Genomic DNA, 16,102 nt, shown 5'->3' with positions numbered 1-16,102 from the left:
CAAACTGGCAACTTTTAAAAAGTTGTATTCAAAATTGTGAGTAAAAATCCAACTTTACCATTAAAGAGGATTTTAAATTATCATTCATTTGAGCACACACTCTATCTTTTCCCATTCAAATGTTAGCACATATTAAATATAAAAAGTTAACCCAATGTTATCCAATGGGAGAGATGGTCTTACAGTTGAGAAAAACTAATTTAGGAGTTTTTCACTATCAAAACATGTAAAACCTAAATACAATGCACCCTTCCCAATGGGCTGTTTAGCGCATATTTTAGGGGTGGCGTATATCTATTGAAAAGGAAGGTTTAGGCCTGGCAAAAGGTTTATGTTTCCAGGTCGATTTAACAGTTTAAAACTGATCTACAGGCTACAAAGGTGTTGGTCAATGCTACCTTGTTTTCGGGAGTGAGAACCACCATTTTAGCACTGATTAGCTGTGATAAAAGGCACAGAGCCCTAAAAGCCAACAAAAACGAATTCAGCAAACAGGGGAGTCGGAAGGCAAAAGGTTTGTGGGTGACTCTGTAGAGAGGGACACGTCCTACAGTGGGCACGAGGGGCGTGAATGGTTAGGTCGTGGAAGACAAGAACACCCTTTTGAAGAGAACTGGATGATGCCTGGCTCTATATGCAATAGTTGAAGCCAACACTCAGTGTTGGAATAGGCACAGATTTACCTAACAATGTTGTGTATCACCAAAAGTGCCCGAGTGTGACATTAATTGTGCTAAATTTCATCATTCCAGATGGATCAGGCAGGCATTGCAGTGACACCTTTTATGAATTCAAACTTCTCTCTTAACACTCTTATCACACTGTCCAGAACGGCACTCAGGTTGTACAGTGGTTTTGCTTGTTTTGATGATGTGCACAGCAAGAACCAGTGACACTCACACTAACCCTCTTATTAGTCACTTTGAGATACTGACCCTCCATTCTACCATCTTCTTGCTTCGGGCAGAGCACAAAACATCTTGTCTGCTTCTAAGGATGGTTAATTTAATACCTTGAGAATGGCCATCAGGATAAGGAGTCTGCCAGTGTTTCTGCACCCAAGAGACATCATTCCGTCCTCACCAGCATTACTTATGTGTGCATCCTGAGGTTGGAAGTTCAGGTGCCATACTTGCTGAGGTGTACCTCCCCAATGCTGAGCATGTAGTGGGCAGATGTACATGGGAGACAGGAGTGTCCTTTTCATGAGTAACGCGCTTACATCACCAGGTCTCAGAATTGAGACCTCTCTTTGGTGCTTATCATTTTAATCCTCCTTGGGACATCCATTGCTCAATAAGCAATGCAAAAGGAGCTCTTTCAATATGGACCAACTGTTTTTGTGAGTGCCCCATCATTAATAGTTGCCCTTCTAAACTTTTAGTGTACATTAGCCTTAGCAAGAACCTGTGTGGGTTTGGAAATCTGCAATTACACTGTCAACAATCCTTAGTTTGGATCTGGGTGAAAGAAGACCATGTCTGGATGTGGAGAGGAGGGGGTGGACTCTGGAGAATGGGTGTCATGAGCACACAGAGGGGTGATGTGGACAAAATCTAGGACGTCAGACTGCCACCGTCCTTCGACGGGCTCATCGCAAACGAGTGAATCACATCTCTATCTACATGTGAGCACAAGCGTTCTAGGGAGCTTTAACAGGATGGGCTGGAACCCAAAAGAAGTCCATCCTGGTCTGAAAGCTCTCCTGAGCCTGCAGGCTACTAGAGAGATACTAGAATGAAAGACTGCCCCATTGGAAATTGAGCTTCAGGGCCATTTTAGGGAATATCATCCCGAACTTGCCACTCGGCCCCACTGACATAACCCATAGAACTTCTTCTGTGTTTGTGCACAGTTCCTGTTCACTTACTGTATGTATGAGATATACAAGGTCTCCAGTTTCTTGTCTCCCCATCTCCCTGCCACCACCACCATGGAAACCACACACCCTGACTCCTCATTAATGGCAGAGTCAACTTCAGGACCCACCTCTTATCCCACAAGCCTGTCACATGGAGGGCCCAAAGCTCCTCATAATCAAACAGCACAGCCTCCCTGGACACTGTCTGTACTCACATCAGGATTGAACCAGAAGCCATTTAATGTATTCTCGGGCCTCAAATGCACCATACTGAAACTCCACACATTTGTGATTTAGTAACTTGTTTGCAAGTCTCATACTGACATCTAATACCACAGAGCTAGGAAAAACTTTACCAAAGTTTAAAAAAAAAATCAAAAATTAGTATTTTATATAGATCATGTCCTGATTCTAAATGCAGCCTACACTGCACTGAGGTGGACAGAGGGCAATCAGCACAGAACTGTGTCACCTCCTTCACCCTAGAAAATGTAAAGGAAAGGATAGCAAAACCATGGATTTAACATTAGAATTTTCCTTAAAAACTGGTTGACCTAACACCCTATCAGGATTCAGGATCTTTATGGTATATGTACATAAATATGTACGTATGGCGCAACATTAGAAGATGCAAAAACTGTCAATCTTGCTTTCTTTAATTTTCCCATCCTGTCCTCTCCAAGCAAGCTCCCAGTGGTGTCTTATGACTGAGAATCCTCAGTTCCTTTGTATGCCATCATCCAGAGGTCTGAAGAGACCCCTGCTCTGTTGCTTCCAGCCCTCCCGATGGCAGAGTGGACTCTATTTTGTATGGATTAAACTTTTTCCATCATTCAAGAGAAACTCTTTCATGATTACCTCTAAATTCTATGATTATCACACTCAGTTAAGTCTTTGCCTTGCCCTGTATAGGTATTTATGTCCTTGAGTAGAGAGTTGTGGTCAAAGGAGGCACAGTATGCTCCCTGAGAATGATTGGTTACACACACCGATGTGCGGCTTGAGGGTGTTATTGTGCTGTTAATGGACTGATGCCCCATGTCAATCTTCAAGGACAACCTGTTAGAGTACATAGCAAAGCATCTCTACCTGGGCTGTTATCAGTGAATGGTGGGTTCCCTCTTGGAAGGGGTGTTTGAGATCTGGGGTCCCTCCGACTCTCAATATATGCATTAGTTTGAGGTAGGGAGCAAGAGGTGTGACAGTGCAGGGCTCTGATGAGGCTTTAGTGTCACTCACCTAAGGCTCATTCCTGTGGTCTGTTTCAAACAGGGACAGGTTGTGGATCTTGGGATTATGGCACCCTTAATATATAATTGAATCCATTTAATAAAGTGCTGGACCCATGTGATAGTGGGGAGAATCTCCAGGTAGAGTTGTTGTTCCCTTGCCCTTTACCATTCCTTTTCCTAATCTATCCTGAAAGAGATACAGAGCACACTGGTCACAATATAATCCTTTCTCTTTATTCTGGTTGCAGAGCCGGTGACTAAACCCACAGTGACTTCTGAGCCCTCACAACTGTTGGAGAACTGGGGTCCAGCGGTGATAACCTGCAACAACTCGAAAGCCGCCACTACAATCCTCTGGTCCTTTAATAGCACTTCAGCTCTACCTGGAAATATAATTCATTCTCCAGATAACAGAACCCTGAGCATCACCAAGGTGTCCCGGGGGGAGTCAGGGATCTACCAGTGCGTGGCCATGAACCTCGTCAGCAGAAGTGCCAGTGACCCCCGGACCCTGACTGTCGCCTGTAAGTAATCCCAGAGTCCTCTCTACTGTCTCCAGTCCCAGCAAAGACGCTCACAGCTCACAGACCCTCTCTCTGTTCCATTACAGATGGACCGGAGGACGTGAAGATTTATCCCACAGGATCTCAGGTGTTACAAGTGGGGGGTAAACTCTCTCTATCCTGCACTGCGGGGTCCTTTCCAGGACCCCATTACCAGTGGCTTCTCAATGGTGCTGACCTAAAGAGACCTGGTAACACATACACCATTGAGGAGGTGTCCTCGCGGGATAATGGGAACTACACGTGTGTGGCGGAGAACACAGTCACCGGCCTATCTGTGAAGGCTTCTGTCTTTATAACTGTAAATGGTAAGTACTCCAGGAAAAAATAAACTCCAACCTCCTTCCTCTAAATTGAAAATAATTCCTGAAAGTCTAGGTACCAATTTAGCCTCTCACCACGAGCCTTCATACATAACTTTCTCTGCTTTTCTCCTTTTCTTATCATTTCCTTTCAGTCAGTGGCATAATTTAATTGATAATTTTTTATTGGTGGCATCTTAGTAGAAATATCACCTGCTCTTTGAAACCTTCAGACCCAGTATACATTTTCCTACATAATACATCTTAAAATTCCTGGGTTTGCAGCATGTCAAGAGCAGTCATTGGTAATTGACACAAATACCAAGCTATAAAGGAGAGTAAGACATTCATGCTGTCAAATGATGATTAGAGATTGTGTGGGCAGTCCATGGGATGCCTGCCTACTCTTACAATTCTGTAGATGATATCTGGGATCTGTGTCCTTTCTCTTTCTGTCCCTCCCGCCCTTCTTCTCACCTCTGACCTTCTCTCATTCTTTGTAGCAATGCTCTCGTCTCCTCATTCTCAAAGACGCCTTTAATAAAATCCTCAGCCAAGACCACTTCACAATAGAATGCCAAATTTAAGCATTAGTCAATGCAGTGAACTGTTTATTTCCTATGTCAAATATTGAGATGAATACATTTAGGGGGAATTCAATGACAAGGTATGTTATCTGTAAACAAGTAGAAAGATTATTTTTGCCATTCTTATTTCTGCTACGGCTAAATATAGGAGCCTCGCGAGGCATGTTGGAGACACTGCGCTAATTTGTGTTTCATCCAAATGTTTTCTTAACCATAAGAAATAGACTGAGTTTCAGTAGATACAATCTAAAGCAAACCAGAGAATACATATACATGTTTCTCAAAAGAGTTGTAATAGCTCTATTAATACTAATGTTCTCACTTTATTTATAATAACTGTTATATAATGAGACTCTATAAATGGAGATAAACAACATTAGGGATCGGCAAGACAAATTTGAGGAGTCATGACTCAATATAACAAATGCTTGTAGTCCAATAAGACTTTGGTTGCATTATAAGGTACCATATTTTGGAGGTAACATCGTGACATCATTGGTTTAAGTTTAATAGCGATCTTTTTAAATTTTCACGGGGTTTATATCTCAGAATGTGATGCTCCTGCCATAAGTTAAGTGTCTTTTTTGCAGTTGCTCAGGAGCACGTTTCCTAAACATCATTAAACTTCTTACATCTATACTTGTCTTTTGCTTTTCAACTGAATATTGGGTACTTTGTTCCTTTGGTGTGCTCACCTTGTAATTTAAAACGTGCATAGCACCGAGTAATATTGAATGGCTGCTTCACTGCACTCCGGATTTAGTGCCTTATTTAGAGCTCAGCAAATGGAATGCTCTGTCACACATGTGATGGATATCCCGTTGGCCACATTATGGTCTTGATAGGATTTAATGGGATCGTAATACGGCAAACGGGATCCGCGTTACGTTTGTGACGGAGTATTCCCCTCCACAAGATCTAAATTAGGCCAAGAGTTGTGGGCGCCCCACCCCTGTAGCTCTATCTGGTTGTGAATGTCTTTAGGGGAGTGTTCCATACCCTGCAGTGGCGTAACGAAACTTAAGGGGGCCCCCTGCAAAGTACATGGAGGGGGCCCCCCATTATCCGCGTCAGTTAAGAGCTCTCATGCCAGCTACCAACCATACTGCAGGTGCTCACACCAGCCACAAAAAAAGGATTCTGGTTCCTCCATTGGTCACATCTGCCCTTTCATCGGGTGATTTACATACATCATTAAATATTGCCGCTGCACCCTCCAGCAAAGATACATAACACTGCCTCCAACCGGCCCACCAAACACATGTTCCTACTTGATGACCCACCACCTTCAAGCAAAGCCCGCTCAGTTAGCCACCTCCAAACACAGACCACTGCCTTTGTGCCTGCTACTAACGCACACATTAACTCTACTCTCACCCCTACATAACCTGCAGTTTTGCTTTTCTGCCCGCCTTTAACCCTTTTACCGCAGCAGCAATTCTGCTGCGGTGCGGCGGCTTTGATGAGTGGGTGGGGTCACGTCGGCCAACGGACATGCGCAGCAGTACGGGCGTAGTGCGTGCGACGGCCGTGACCACCGCCCACTGCTCCCCTGGGTTGTGGGAGCAAAGTTCCTAGGATTTAGGTGTGGGCAAATGGAGACACAAAGTAGCACAAAAGGTGCACCCTCATCGGCACTGAGGCAGCCGGGTGATGAGTGCTTTTTCGACGTCGGGTGCACTGTTGTTCTAAACGGAGCACCTCCGGTTTGCAAAAGCACTGCAGGCAGGGAGAAGAAGGACTTCTGGGTGCGACCACCACTTCGAGAGGTAAGTTGGGAAGTTAAGGGTCGGTTAGGCACCATTGGTTTGGGCAAACAAAGCTGTAGGGCATTGGGTGCAGGGGTGCCTTTTGGGTCGGATCTTCTTACCATTTCCTGGTCGCGGTTAGGGGGGCCTTCTGGATTTAGATTGCAGGCATCGGCTGGAGGCTTGCGGCAGGTCAGGGGTCACTGGATCTCAGTTCAGGATCACTGGGATGACCTCCTTGTGGTGTTTTTTCACTTGAACTCTGGCCGGGTCTGGCAGGCTCAGAGTGTACTGGATTCGCAGTCTCCGGCTGTTGCCAGAGGTTGCAGTTGAACAAATTCGGTGTTCACAGGAGAAGCAGTCTTTGAGAGTGAAGGCAGACAGGTCCTCCGGGGTTTTTGAGGTTGCTGGCTGCAGGACACACCGGGATTTAGCAGGAGCAAGGTCAAGGGGAGACAGGCCTGTAGGGCTGGGGATAAGCCAGTGGGCGTATTCCTCTTGTTATCTGGCTTCACGGCTGTTTGGTCCTTCTTCTTTTCTTCTTGTTGTTTCTGGATCTGAGGAAGCAAGGTTCAGGGTGCCCTCTAAATACTAGATTTCGGGGCATTACAGGTAGGTAGAGGGCAGCGACCAATGGGTCCCTTCCCTGGGGTGGTTACACCCCCTATTGTGCCACCCCAGTGGGAGGGAAGCACAAGCCTGAACCAAGATGGCGAGGACTTGGAGTTGTGCTTCACCTCACTACTCCCACCTGAGGGGTGGAGTTGGCAAAGGTGGGCACATCTCTCTTCCTCACTTGTTTGTCCTGCTGGTTCTCCCACCCAAATGTGGGGGGAAGAACCAGTGGGGACCAGTTGCTGAAAGCAGCGAGTAGCCTGGGGAACGTCACAAAGGCAGCAAATCTTTAAATCTTCCCCTTCATGAACCCTGCCCATCCTGGGGGAGGAGGTTTGGCACCTCATCCTAGGATGTGCATTGTTTCATGCCCCCTGCTCTCGACCCAGGAGTCCAGAAACATGTCTGGTGGTGGCAGCCTAAGCAGCCACTAAGTCAGGTCACTAGACGTGGGTTTGTTTTCAGGGGGCATCTCTGTGATGCCCTCTGTGTGCATTTTTCATTACATCCCACACTGGCATCAGTGTGGGTTTAATGATCTGTGAAGTTTGATACCAAACTACTCAGTTTTCAGTGTAGCCCCTATGGTGCTGGGGAGTTCTTAATGACAAACTCCCAGCACCATATACTCTTATTGGCGTGTCGATTCTTCATTTTGTTCTGCACCACAATACGCAGCATGCAAAGGCAGTGTGTGAGTGTAGTGGTCCAGGACCTCTAAGGGTGGCACAATAAGTGCTGCAGCCCTTAGAGGCCTTCTCTGGTCACAGTGCCCTGGGTACCTGTGGTACCATTTACCAAGGGCTGACCTGTGGCCAGAGATGCCAATTGGGCTTGTTTTGGGGAAAGAACACAGGCCCTGAGAACACTGATTGGCAGGGACCCAGGGCACACCAAGTAAAAGTGCATCAGTAGTCTGGCAAAAAGTGGGGGGTTACTGCAACAGAAACCCACTTTCCTACACTTCCCCTGTCTAATAAACGCGATGCAGTAAATTTCGTTATGCAGTACAGCTGCCTGTGTGGTAGCCCTGTAATGAATGTCCCTGTTCTATGCCCACAGCATTTTGCCGTATTTCCATAGTATATCCATAAAGTTAGGTCTTGCGAGGATTTTTTGAATGCGTGCGCCATGCACAAGCAGCCCTATGATGTCAGCCGTTTCAAGTGCGACATATGCAAGGACTTTTTCCTGACGGGAGCCAGGGGCTTGAGAAGGGCACCAGAGATCTGAAGTGGGTGATGTGACCCGGGCTAACTCCGCCTCCCTGCGGGCAGCGATGTGCAAAAACGGCCGCTCTGCATGGAGGAGCCGGGATCTAAGATTCCAACACGATGACACCACATTGCTGAAGTGCCTAATTTCATTGCTGATTTGTTGTTGGGAAAACAGAAATAAGTAGGCCTGGGTGGTAAATTCCGTTCCACTCGCGGAATTTGGGTAATTTCGCGTTCCGCGGAGAATGCAAAATTACCCAAAATTCTGCATTCCGCGACTTTGCAAAATGTTTTGCCTGTTCTTGTTCTCAAAGTGCGTGTTCACGAGATATTTCCCCCGAGCACGCAAACAGCGATTGCGAACAGGAAAAAAGTATTGCAAACAAGGAATTCCGCTGTTCGCGGAATTTCTGCGTGTTTGCGTAGATTTTTTACCATTTAGCGGAGATTTGCGTAACGCAATTACATAAATTCCGCCCACCCCTAGAAGTAAGGATGAATAAGTATTAAAGGAATAACATGCAGGAGTCTGTTTCTAGGCTGATTCCTACTTGTTTTATTCTAAACTTTCACATGGCGGTAAATGCTACTTTTAGCAGCAGGCATACCGAATTCAAAACAAAAATGTTAATTGTGAAGGACCTGTAACCCCTGTGACCTAGGTGTATTAGTAACTCTTACCTGTGACAGAGCGTTGATTTCTTCAGATGTAAGATAGATATATAGCTGCACTGATTCGGGGTGTTACACTGAGTAATTGCTAAATAAGTGACAATGGTTTCAGAAAGAGTTACTGTACCCAGGTGACATTGTATTGATACCGCACAATAACCTCCCCTCCCCTTAATGCCATGAATTATTGCTCCTCAGAGGGTTAGCACCTCCAGTCATCTTTCGTAGTTCCACCTGTTACTATGATCAGTCACCTCGTAGACATCCAACGCCTGTTGGCCCTCCCGTGGCCCTCAATGCTCCTCTTTTGACAAGAGTCCATCGAGAGGCCCGCTCTAACAGTCTACTATATTGCCTCATCCAGCCTCTCAAGTTCGGGCCTCTACCTGCTGGTCGCAGGCCCGTGAGGCCCAATTTACACACACACAGAAGAGGCCTCAGGTCCTCGTTCATCCAGCAGGTGTTGTATTAATGCACCTACAGACTTTGCTCCGCAAACAAACAGATTGCGCCAAGGGTCTTGGTGCCTACCGTGGCACAGGGAGCCTTGGCCTAATTCTAGAGTGGGAGCATCAGAGGCACCACTGCACACACTGCTTCAGGCTCGGATTTCCCCTCCTCACACTCCAGGCTAAATGGACGAAACACTTCAGACCATGGCAGTCTAGATCACATTGTCCTAAAACATGTTAGATCCCAGTTGCACCTTACCTCAGAAAAAAGATCACTGCGGAGGCACTAGAGGAAAGGTCGCTGGGTCTTACTGTGATTTTAGCATCCCAAAAACGGACTGATTACTCATAGATGAAAGCAGCTCTTTTTGGAAGGTTTAATCTGACCACAGATTGGCATTTAAAAACAAATGTGCATCATTTCTACCCTAAGTAAGCAGACATTATGGGAGGCCTGATTGGACCTTGAATGAGCTGCCCCTTTTAAAGTGCTGGAGTAAGTGTAACCTGGCGCAGGCAAACCTCTGATTTCTGCAGAGAACATCCTATGTATTTATTTTGTATTGTTACATAAGCATGTAGCTGATGGAAAACTGCTTGGCGCTTGCATGTTTGCAAAGTCACTTGGCAAGCTGGTCACCATGAGGGTACAGAGGAATACATCTCAATTAGAGCACATTTTCACACTGATTCACTCATACATGTCAAGGTTTCAGATTGGTAAGTGTGACGTTCTCATAATTTAACTGTAATAATGGGTGACATTCACAAAGTCTGACCATGCTCAGTTTTCAGTATCCTGCTGTTAGCGCACTTTAGTTCATTGACTTTCTTAGAGTTTCTAGTTGCTCAAATGGGCGTGGTTTCTAATATTTATATATTGCCCTCCTCTTCATTGCTTGATATTGTTCGCGAGAAAGTGTCACTCATAATCCTTGAAATGTCAGTCCTAATTACACTGAAATTATGAAAATTTCACACATCACAATCTGAAAGCTTGGCAGCTATGCTAAGTCTCCCACACACAGCACATTTGAACATCTCATAATGCCATGCCACACAATTCTACTATAAAATATTTCACCCTACAACATTTCATACCACATAATTACAATCCTAAAAATTAAAAAAAACACATATTTCCACTTCACTCCATACCACATAATTCCACATCATATAAATGATAACATTCCAGACAAATTAATACCACTGCAAACCACATAATTACACACCACACAACACAATTCAACACACATAATTCCACTACAACCTATATAATTATACTTCACACAACATATTTACACTCCACTCCAAAACACATAATTACCCTCCACAAAATACAACTCTGCAACATGCTGCATAATTCTACTCCGCACAATTATACATCACACCATGCCACATAATTCCACACATCACACAATTACACAATTCATCCCACACAATTCATCACACAACATAATTAAACTCCACATAATACCACTCAGCACCACATAATTTTCCTCCCCATAATTATGCTCTACTATTGCATAAATACACTCCACATAAATCCAGTGTATGCCACGTAGCAACATTCCACATAACTACACTTCACACCATGCCTCATAATACCACTCTACATAATTTTCACTCAACAGCACACAACCCCTCTACACCCGCTGGCGCTGTGAGACCTACAGTTGATATATGCACCTAACAAATATCAATAACAATAACTTCCACGTCACACAAATTCAACTCTACACATTTCCATTCCACACCACATAATTCAATAACAAACTACTTAATTCAAACCAACAACACAATTATACCACAGACCACATACATCCAATCTACACCACAAAATTCCACACCATGCTAAAATATTTAACAGCACACCACATAAGTAAATTCCACTTCATACCACTCCACAACACAAAATACCATTCCAGATAATTTTTCTCCAAAACACACAATCCCACTCCATGACATACAATATATAAAAATGTGTAAATAAATAAATAGGTGGTTAGGGTGTAAAGTTAGTGTTAAGAGGTCAATAATGTGAAATATTTCTCTGTATAAAGAGTATTTTGCATTTTTAGTGCACAATATGTCTGTACATTGCAGGGCAAAAGCTTGGCAGTCATTAAAAGAGCAGCTTTTCATCAACCTTCAAGTACACATTTGGTGTTATTTATCATCTAAAAATATTAAAACATAACATATCATATAACCAATTCTCTGCATTCATTTCTGAAAAAATATCAGTTTATGAAGACATTCCTGATAGACAAGAGGAGATGAATTCCCAATACTGTTGCACCCTCTAGGGAGGTTCACCATCCGTGTAAGGTCTATGGATTTTGTGCAAGGAGTGTAAGCTGCAGAAATGAAGCAATCTCATGCAATATGACACAAAAGTCACAAGATCCTCGTGAGGCGGCCCCAGGCACCCATCTTCCTGGTCACAGTGGGTGAGACTCCCTTACTTCAGAACGAGGGGTCGCGAGATAGACCCTATCATTGAAGCTTCTCAGATGAACCACCTGGGGCCCCTGTGGCACTTATGAAAGATTGACATCATTTATCATGATGAGACAGTGGGGAGCTAGGAAGTGAAAGTATAAACAAGTGATTGTGAGGTGTGTGTGTGCGCCAATTGGGTTTGTAAGCCACAATACAGGGATCAAGTCGCATACCAGTCAATGTCGATGGCTCCTTCCCTAAGGATCATAGGGGGCTGTGACGTAGTAAATAGTGAGGAGAGGCAAACTGCTATAATGTTTTAAATGAATGTAAATAATGTAATACATTCTGTAAGGGAAAGCAGAGTGTTGAAGGATGAATAGCCCTTGTGCCCAAGATTTTATACTATCCAGCTCCCACTCAAAGGTACGAGCTGAGATGACACTTACCTCCTGCCTCCCTGGTGACACCCCGGCGGCTGTGGACATAGTTTGCTAGTCATTGTGGTACAATCTTTATTAGATATCTTCTCAAAATTACAAACAAATCCATACTCTCTGTGTGAGGGTATAGAGTGGGAGAGGCTTTGGACCTCCCCTTTGAATCAAAATGAGTCAATAGTTTCTTGAGGTTGTACGGCTGCTCTAACACTTTCTCACATGTGGTGTTGAAATACTGTTTCTATTCTAATACACACTCTTATACTTTTGGTTTGTCCTTTATACTTTGATTCATGGTTTATTTCCAGTTGTACTCAAATGTGCACTGTGTAATTCACATCATTTCTTGAAGCCCTGGTTTCTCCACCCTCCCTCAGGAGCATTCCTGAATACAATGTGCACAGGAGGACCACATTGCTAGTCTGCTGTGCATAGTGTTGTCCTTGGATTACACTGTCATCACTCTTCACAAATATATGTGGGAACTCCTCAGTAAACCCATGTAAACATCAAGCACAAGCTCTTGAAAGACGAGCATGCGCGGTACCGTGCGAAGGACCACTCAGGGCACAACAAGACAAACATCAACTGGAATATGTACATCTAGTTCATTGTTCTTACACATGCGGTGTATACATCTCAGTTCAAGTTAATAATAAAATATGCCCACCAGCCAGCAGATTATTCAGGAAATACCAAAATGAAAGCACTGAGCTCCAAGTTTATTTTAGGGGATATCCTCCAGAAGTTGTGGACTGAGCACCACTGACACAACCCTCAGAACTTCTTCTCTGTTTGCACACACTTGCTGTATGTATGAGAGACAAAAGGTCCCCAGGTTCTTCTCTCCCTGACTCCCTGCCACCACCTCCATGAATATCACACTCATAAACTGACTCCTCATTAATGCTACAGCAATCATTTTATTTCACAAGCCAGTCACACCGAGGGTCCAAAGCTCCTCAAAATCAAACAGTGCTGCCTTGGACACTGTCGGCTCTCACACAACTCAGGCGTGCAGCAGATCTCCCTAGACACTGTCTGCACTCACACAACCCAGGCATGCAGCAGATCTCCCTAGACACTGTCTGCAATCACACAACCCAGGCATGCAGCAGATCTCCCTAGACACTGTCTGCACTCACACAACCCTGGCATGCAGCAGATCTCCCTAGACACTGTCAGCACTCACACAACCCTGACATGCAGCAGATCTCCCTAGACACTGTCTGCACTCACACATCCCTGGCATGCAGCAGATATCCCGAGACACTGTCTGCACTCACACAACCCTGGCATGCAGCAGATCTCCCTAGACACTGCACTCACACAACCCTGGCATGCAGCAGATCTCCCTAGAGACTGTCTGCACTCACACAACCCAGGCATGCAGCAGAGCTCCCTAGACACTGTCTGCACTCACACAACCCAGGCATGCAGCAGATCTCCCTAGACACTGTCTGCACTCACACAACCCAGGCATGCAGCAGATCTCCCTAGACACTGTCTGCACTCACACAACCCAGGCATGCAGCAGATCTCCCTACACACTGTCTGCACTCACACAACCCAGGCATGCAGCAGATCTCCCTAGACACTGCACTCACACAACCCAGGCATGCAGCAGATCTCCCTACACACTGTCTGCACTCACACAACCCAGGCATGCAGCAGATCTCCCTAGACACTGCCTGCACTCACACAACTCTAGCATGCAGCAGATCTCCCTAGACACTGTCTGCACTCACACAACCCTGGTATGCAGCATATCTCCCTAGACACTGTCTGCACTCACACAACCCTGGCATGCAGCAGCCCTCCCTAGACACTGTCTGCACTCACACAACCCAGGCATGCAGCAGATCTCCCTAGACACTGTCTGCACTCACACAACCCAGGCATGCAGCAGATCTCCCTAGACACTGTCTGCACTCACACAACCCAGGCATGCAGCAGATCTCCCTAGACACTGTCTGTACTCCCAAACACTGGCATGCAGCAGACCTCCCTAGGCACTGCAGCAGGGAAGGGTGAAGCTTCTCACAGTTTATGAGTGCTGACTTTTCAGAGCTCTCTGTGGAAGCTTCCACTTTAGACCCACCACCTTGTCTTCAGAATAACACTGAACACTCTTCTGAAGTCTTCGTGCAGGCTTTCACATCAGGATTGGACCATAAGTCATGTCAAACCTCAGATGCGTCATACAAAACTGTATACTCTTCAAATTCAGTGCCTCGATTGTCAATAACATCTACTGGCTCTCCTAATACAGTGGAGCTTGTAAGACATTTAGCACACAGACGTCAGACTCCTCCTCAAGAAACCCTACACCGACTCCAGCGAACTCAAATAATACCATCCCATCTCTCTGCTCCCCTTCCCTGCCAAAGTCCTTGAGAAGGACTTCAACTGCCAACTCACTGAACACCTGAAGAGGAAGAACCTGCTGGACATCTCCCAATCCAGCTTCCGACCCTGATTGCTGGCATCAATGACATCAGAACCCTCCTTGAGCGGTGGGAAATAGTGGCCCTGATCCTCTTCAACCTCTCAGCAGTGTTCCACCACATCAGGATCCAAAAAGATGCCCTCAAATGGATTGCATCATTACTCACAGGACGACAGAGTCTGCCTACCACCCTTCACCTCAGACCCCAAAAGCACCATCTGTGGCGTCCCTCAAGGTTCATCACTCAGCACCAGCTTATTCACCTCTTACATGACGCCCCTAGGCAACATCGCCAGAACACCTGGCCTCAACATCATATCCTATGCAGATGACACTCAGCTCATCCTCTTGCTCTCAGAAGACCCCTCCACCACTAGGACCAACTTACAGAACTGCATGACGAGTGTTGCTGATTGGATGCAGACTAACTGCCTGAAGTTCAACGCTGGCAAGACATAAGTGCTGATCTCTGGGAGCAGTAGGTCTAGAGTTGGTGATGTTCTGGGTTTTCAAAGTGGGTAAGGAGTCTAAGGCCTCATTGATCCAGGCTGTCGCTTGCTGATTGGCAGACTGTGGACAGGTGTCTAGGAGAGGGGGACTGAGATCCAGGCCTGCGTGAAAGAGATAGTGTAATCAACAACCATCTGCAGGTTTTGATCTGGTTGCCTGGAGGTGACTCCGGCTTAGGTCGTAAGCCATGAATATCGAAGTAGCTCAAAAAGTAGTGAGCGCACACAATAGGAATTGGAGAGGCAACTGTTACCTGTGCTTAGTTGGCAAATAAAGGGTAGAGAGTATGGCCCTCAGTATGGTCCTGAGTATGGGTTGGGGCCTGTACTAGATGATGAAAATAAGTGACACCTGATCCTCACTAAGGCGTGCAGCTGTGTGACTGGCTATGGCATCAAAAAGAAGTTAAGAACGCCTAAGATTAAAAAGCTAGAACAGTGCAGAGCAAAAGATGGTGTGGTGTCCAAAAAAGCAGTTAAAAACAGGGCAGCTGGCCCGGGAGGACAATATATCAGTAAACTTGTAAGAAGACAACTGCTTGTCAATGATAGGGAGAAAAAAGCTTCCTCGCAGTCATTAATCTGTACTAACATGAGGTTACAGCCAAGATGTTGTCTAAAGACCACTACCAGCCCACCTACCCTCCTGTTAGATCTGTCAAGCCTAAGAATTGCATAGCCCATAGGGATGGCATCCAGAATATAAGGGGCGGACTGTGATGGAAACCATGTTTCTGTTAAGAAAGAGCGGTTGGTGGTGAGACATGAACTCAGCTATTTAAATTCTGGGTTTGGTGAGGGAACGGCAATTCAGTAAAAAACACTGAGCTGGCCCAAAGCTACCATTGATGGTCCTGTCCTCCAACTCTGCAGCGGGTAGCGTGGAGACCGTGAAGTGACATTCACCTCATATGGCCTGGCCTGAAAACAAATTGACAGCGTGTCTGCGATTCGCTTTGATTCCCGGATCAAGAGCGCAGTTCAACTTCAAGTAGTGTAGTGCAACTGGT

At 45.5% G+C, this 16,102-nt stretch overlaps 1 protein-coding gene across 1 annotated transcript in view; it reads left to right on the top strand.

Moving 5' to 3' along the window:
• The window catches only part of LOC144767949 (cell adhesion molecule CEACAM6-like), a 483,576-nt gene that overhangs the window by 432,321 nt on the left and 35,153 nt on the right, over positions 1 to 16,102 (top strand). Inside the window, exons 3-4 of the mRNA XM_078651301.1 lie at positions 3,342 to 3,617; positions 3,704 to 3,964. Of these exons, the coding sequence (XP_078507427.1) occupies positions 3,342 to 3,617; positions 3,704 to 3,964 (537 nt within the window). The remainder of the gene's footprint in view (positions 1 to 3,341; positions 3,618 to 3,703; positions 3,965 to 16,102) is intronic.

This window comes from Lissotriton helveticus, chromosome 7 (genome assembly GCF_964261635.1).
Source record: "Lissotriton helveticus chromosome 7, aLisHel1.1, whole genome shotgun sequence".
Lineage (NCBI taxonomy): Eukaryota > Metazoa > Chordata > Amphibia > Caudata > Salamandridae > Lissotriton > Lissotriton helveticus.
The sequence above is the reverse complement of the archived record's forward strand: the minus strand, read 5'-3'. Positions and strand labels throughout refer to the sequence as shown.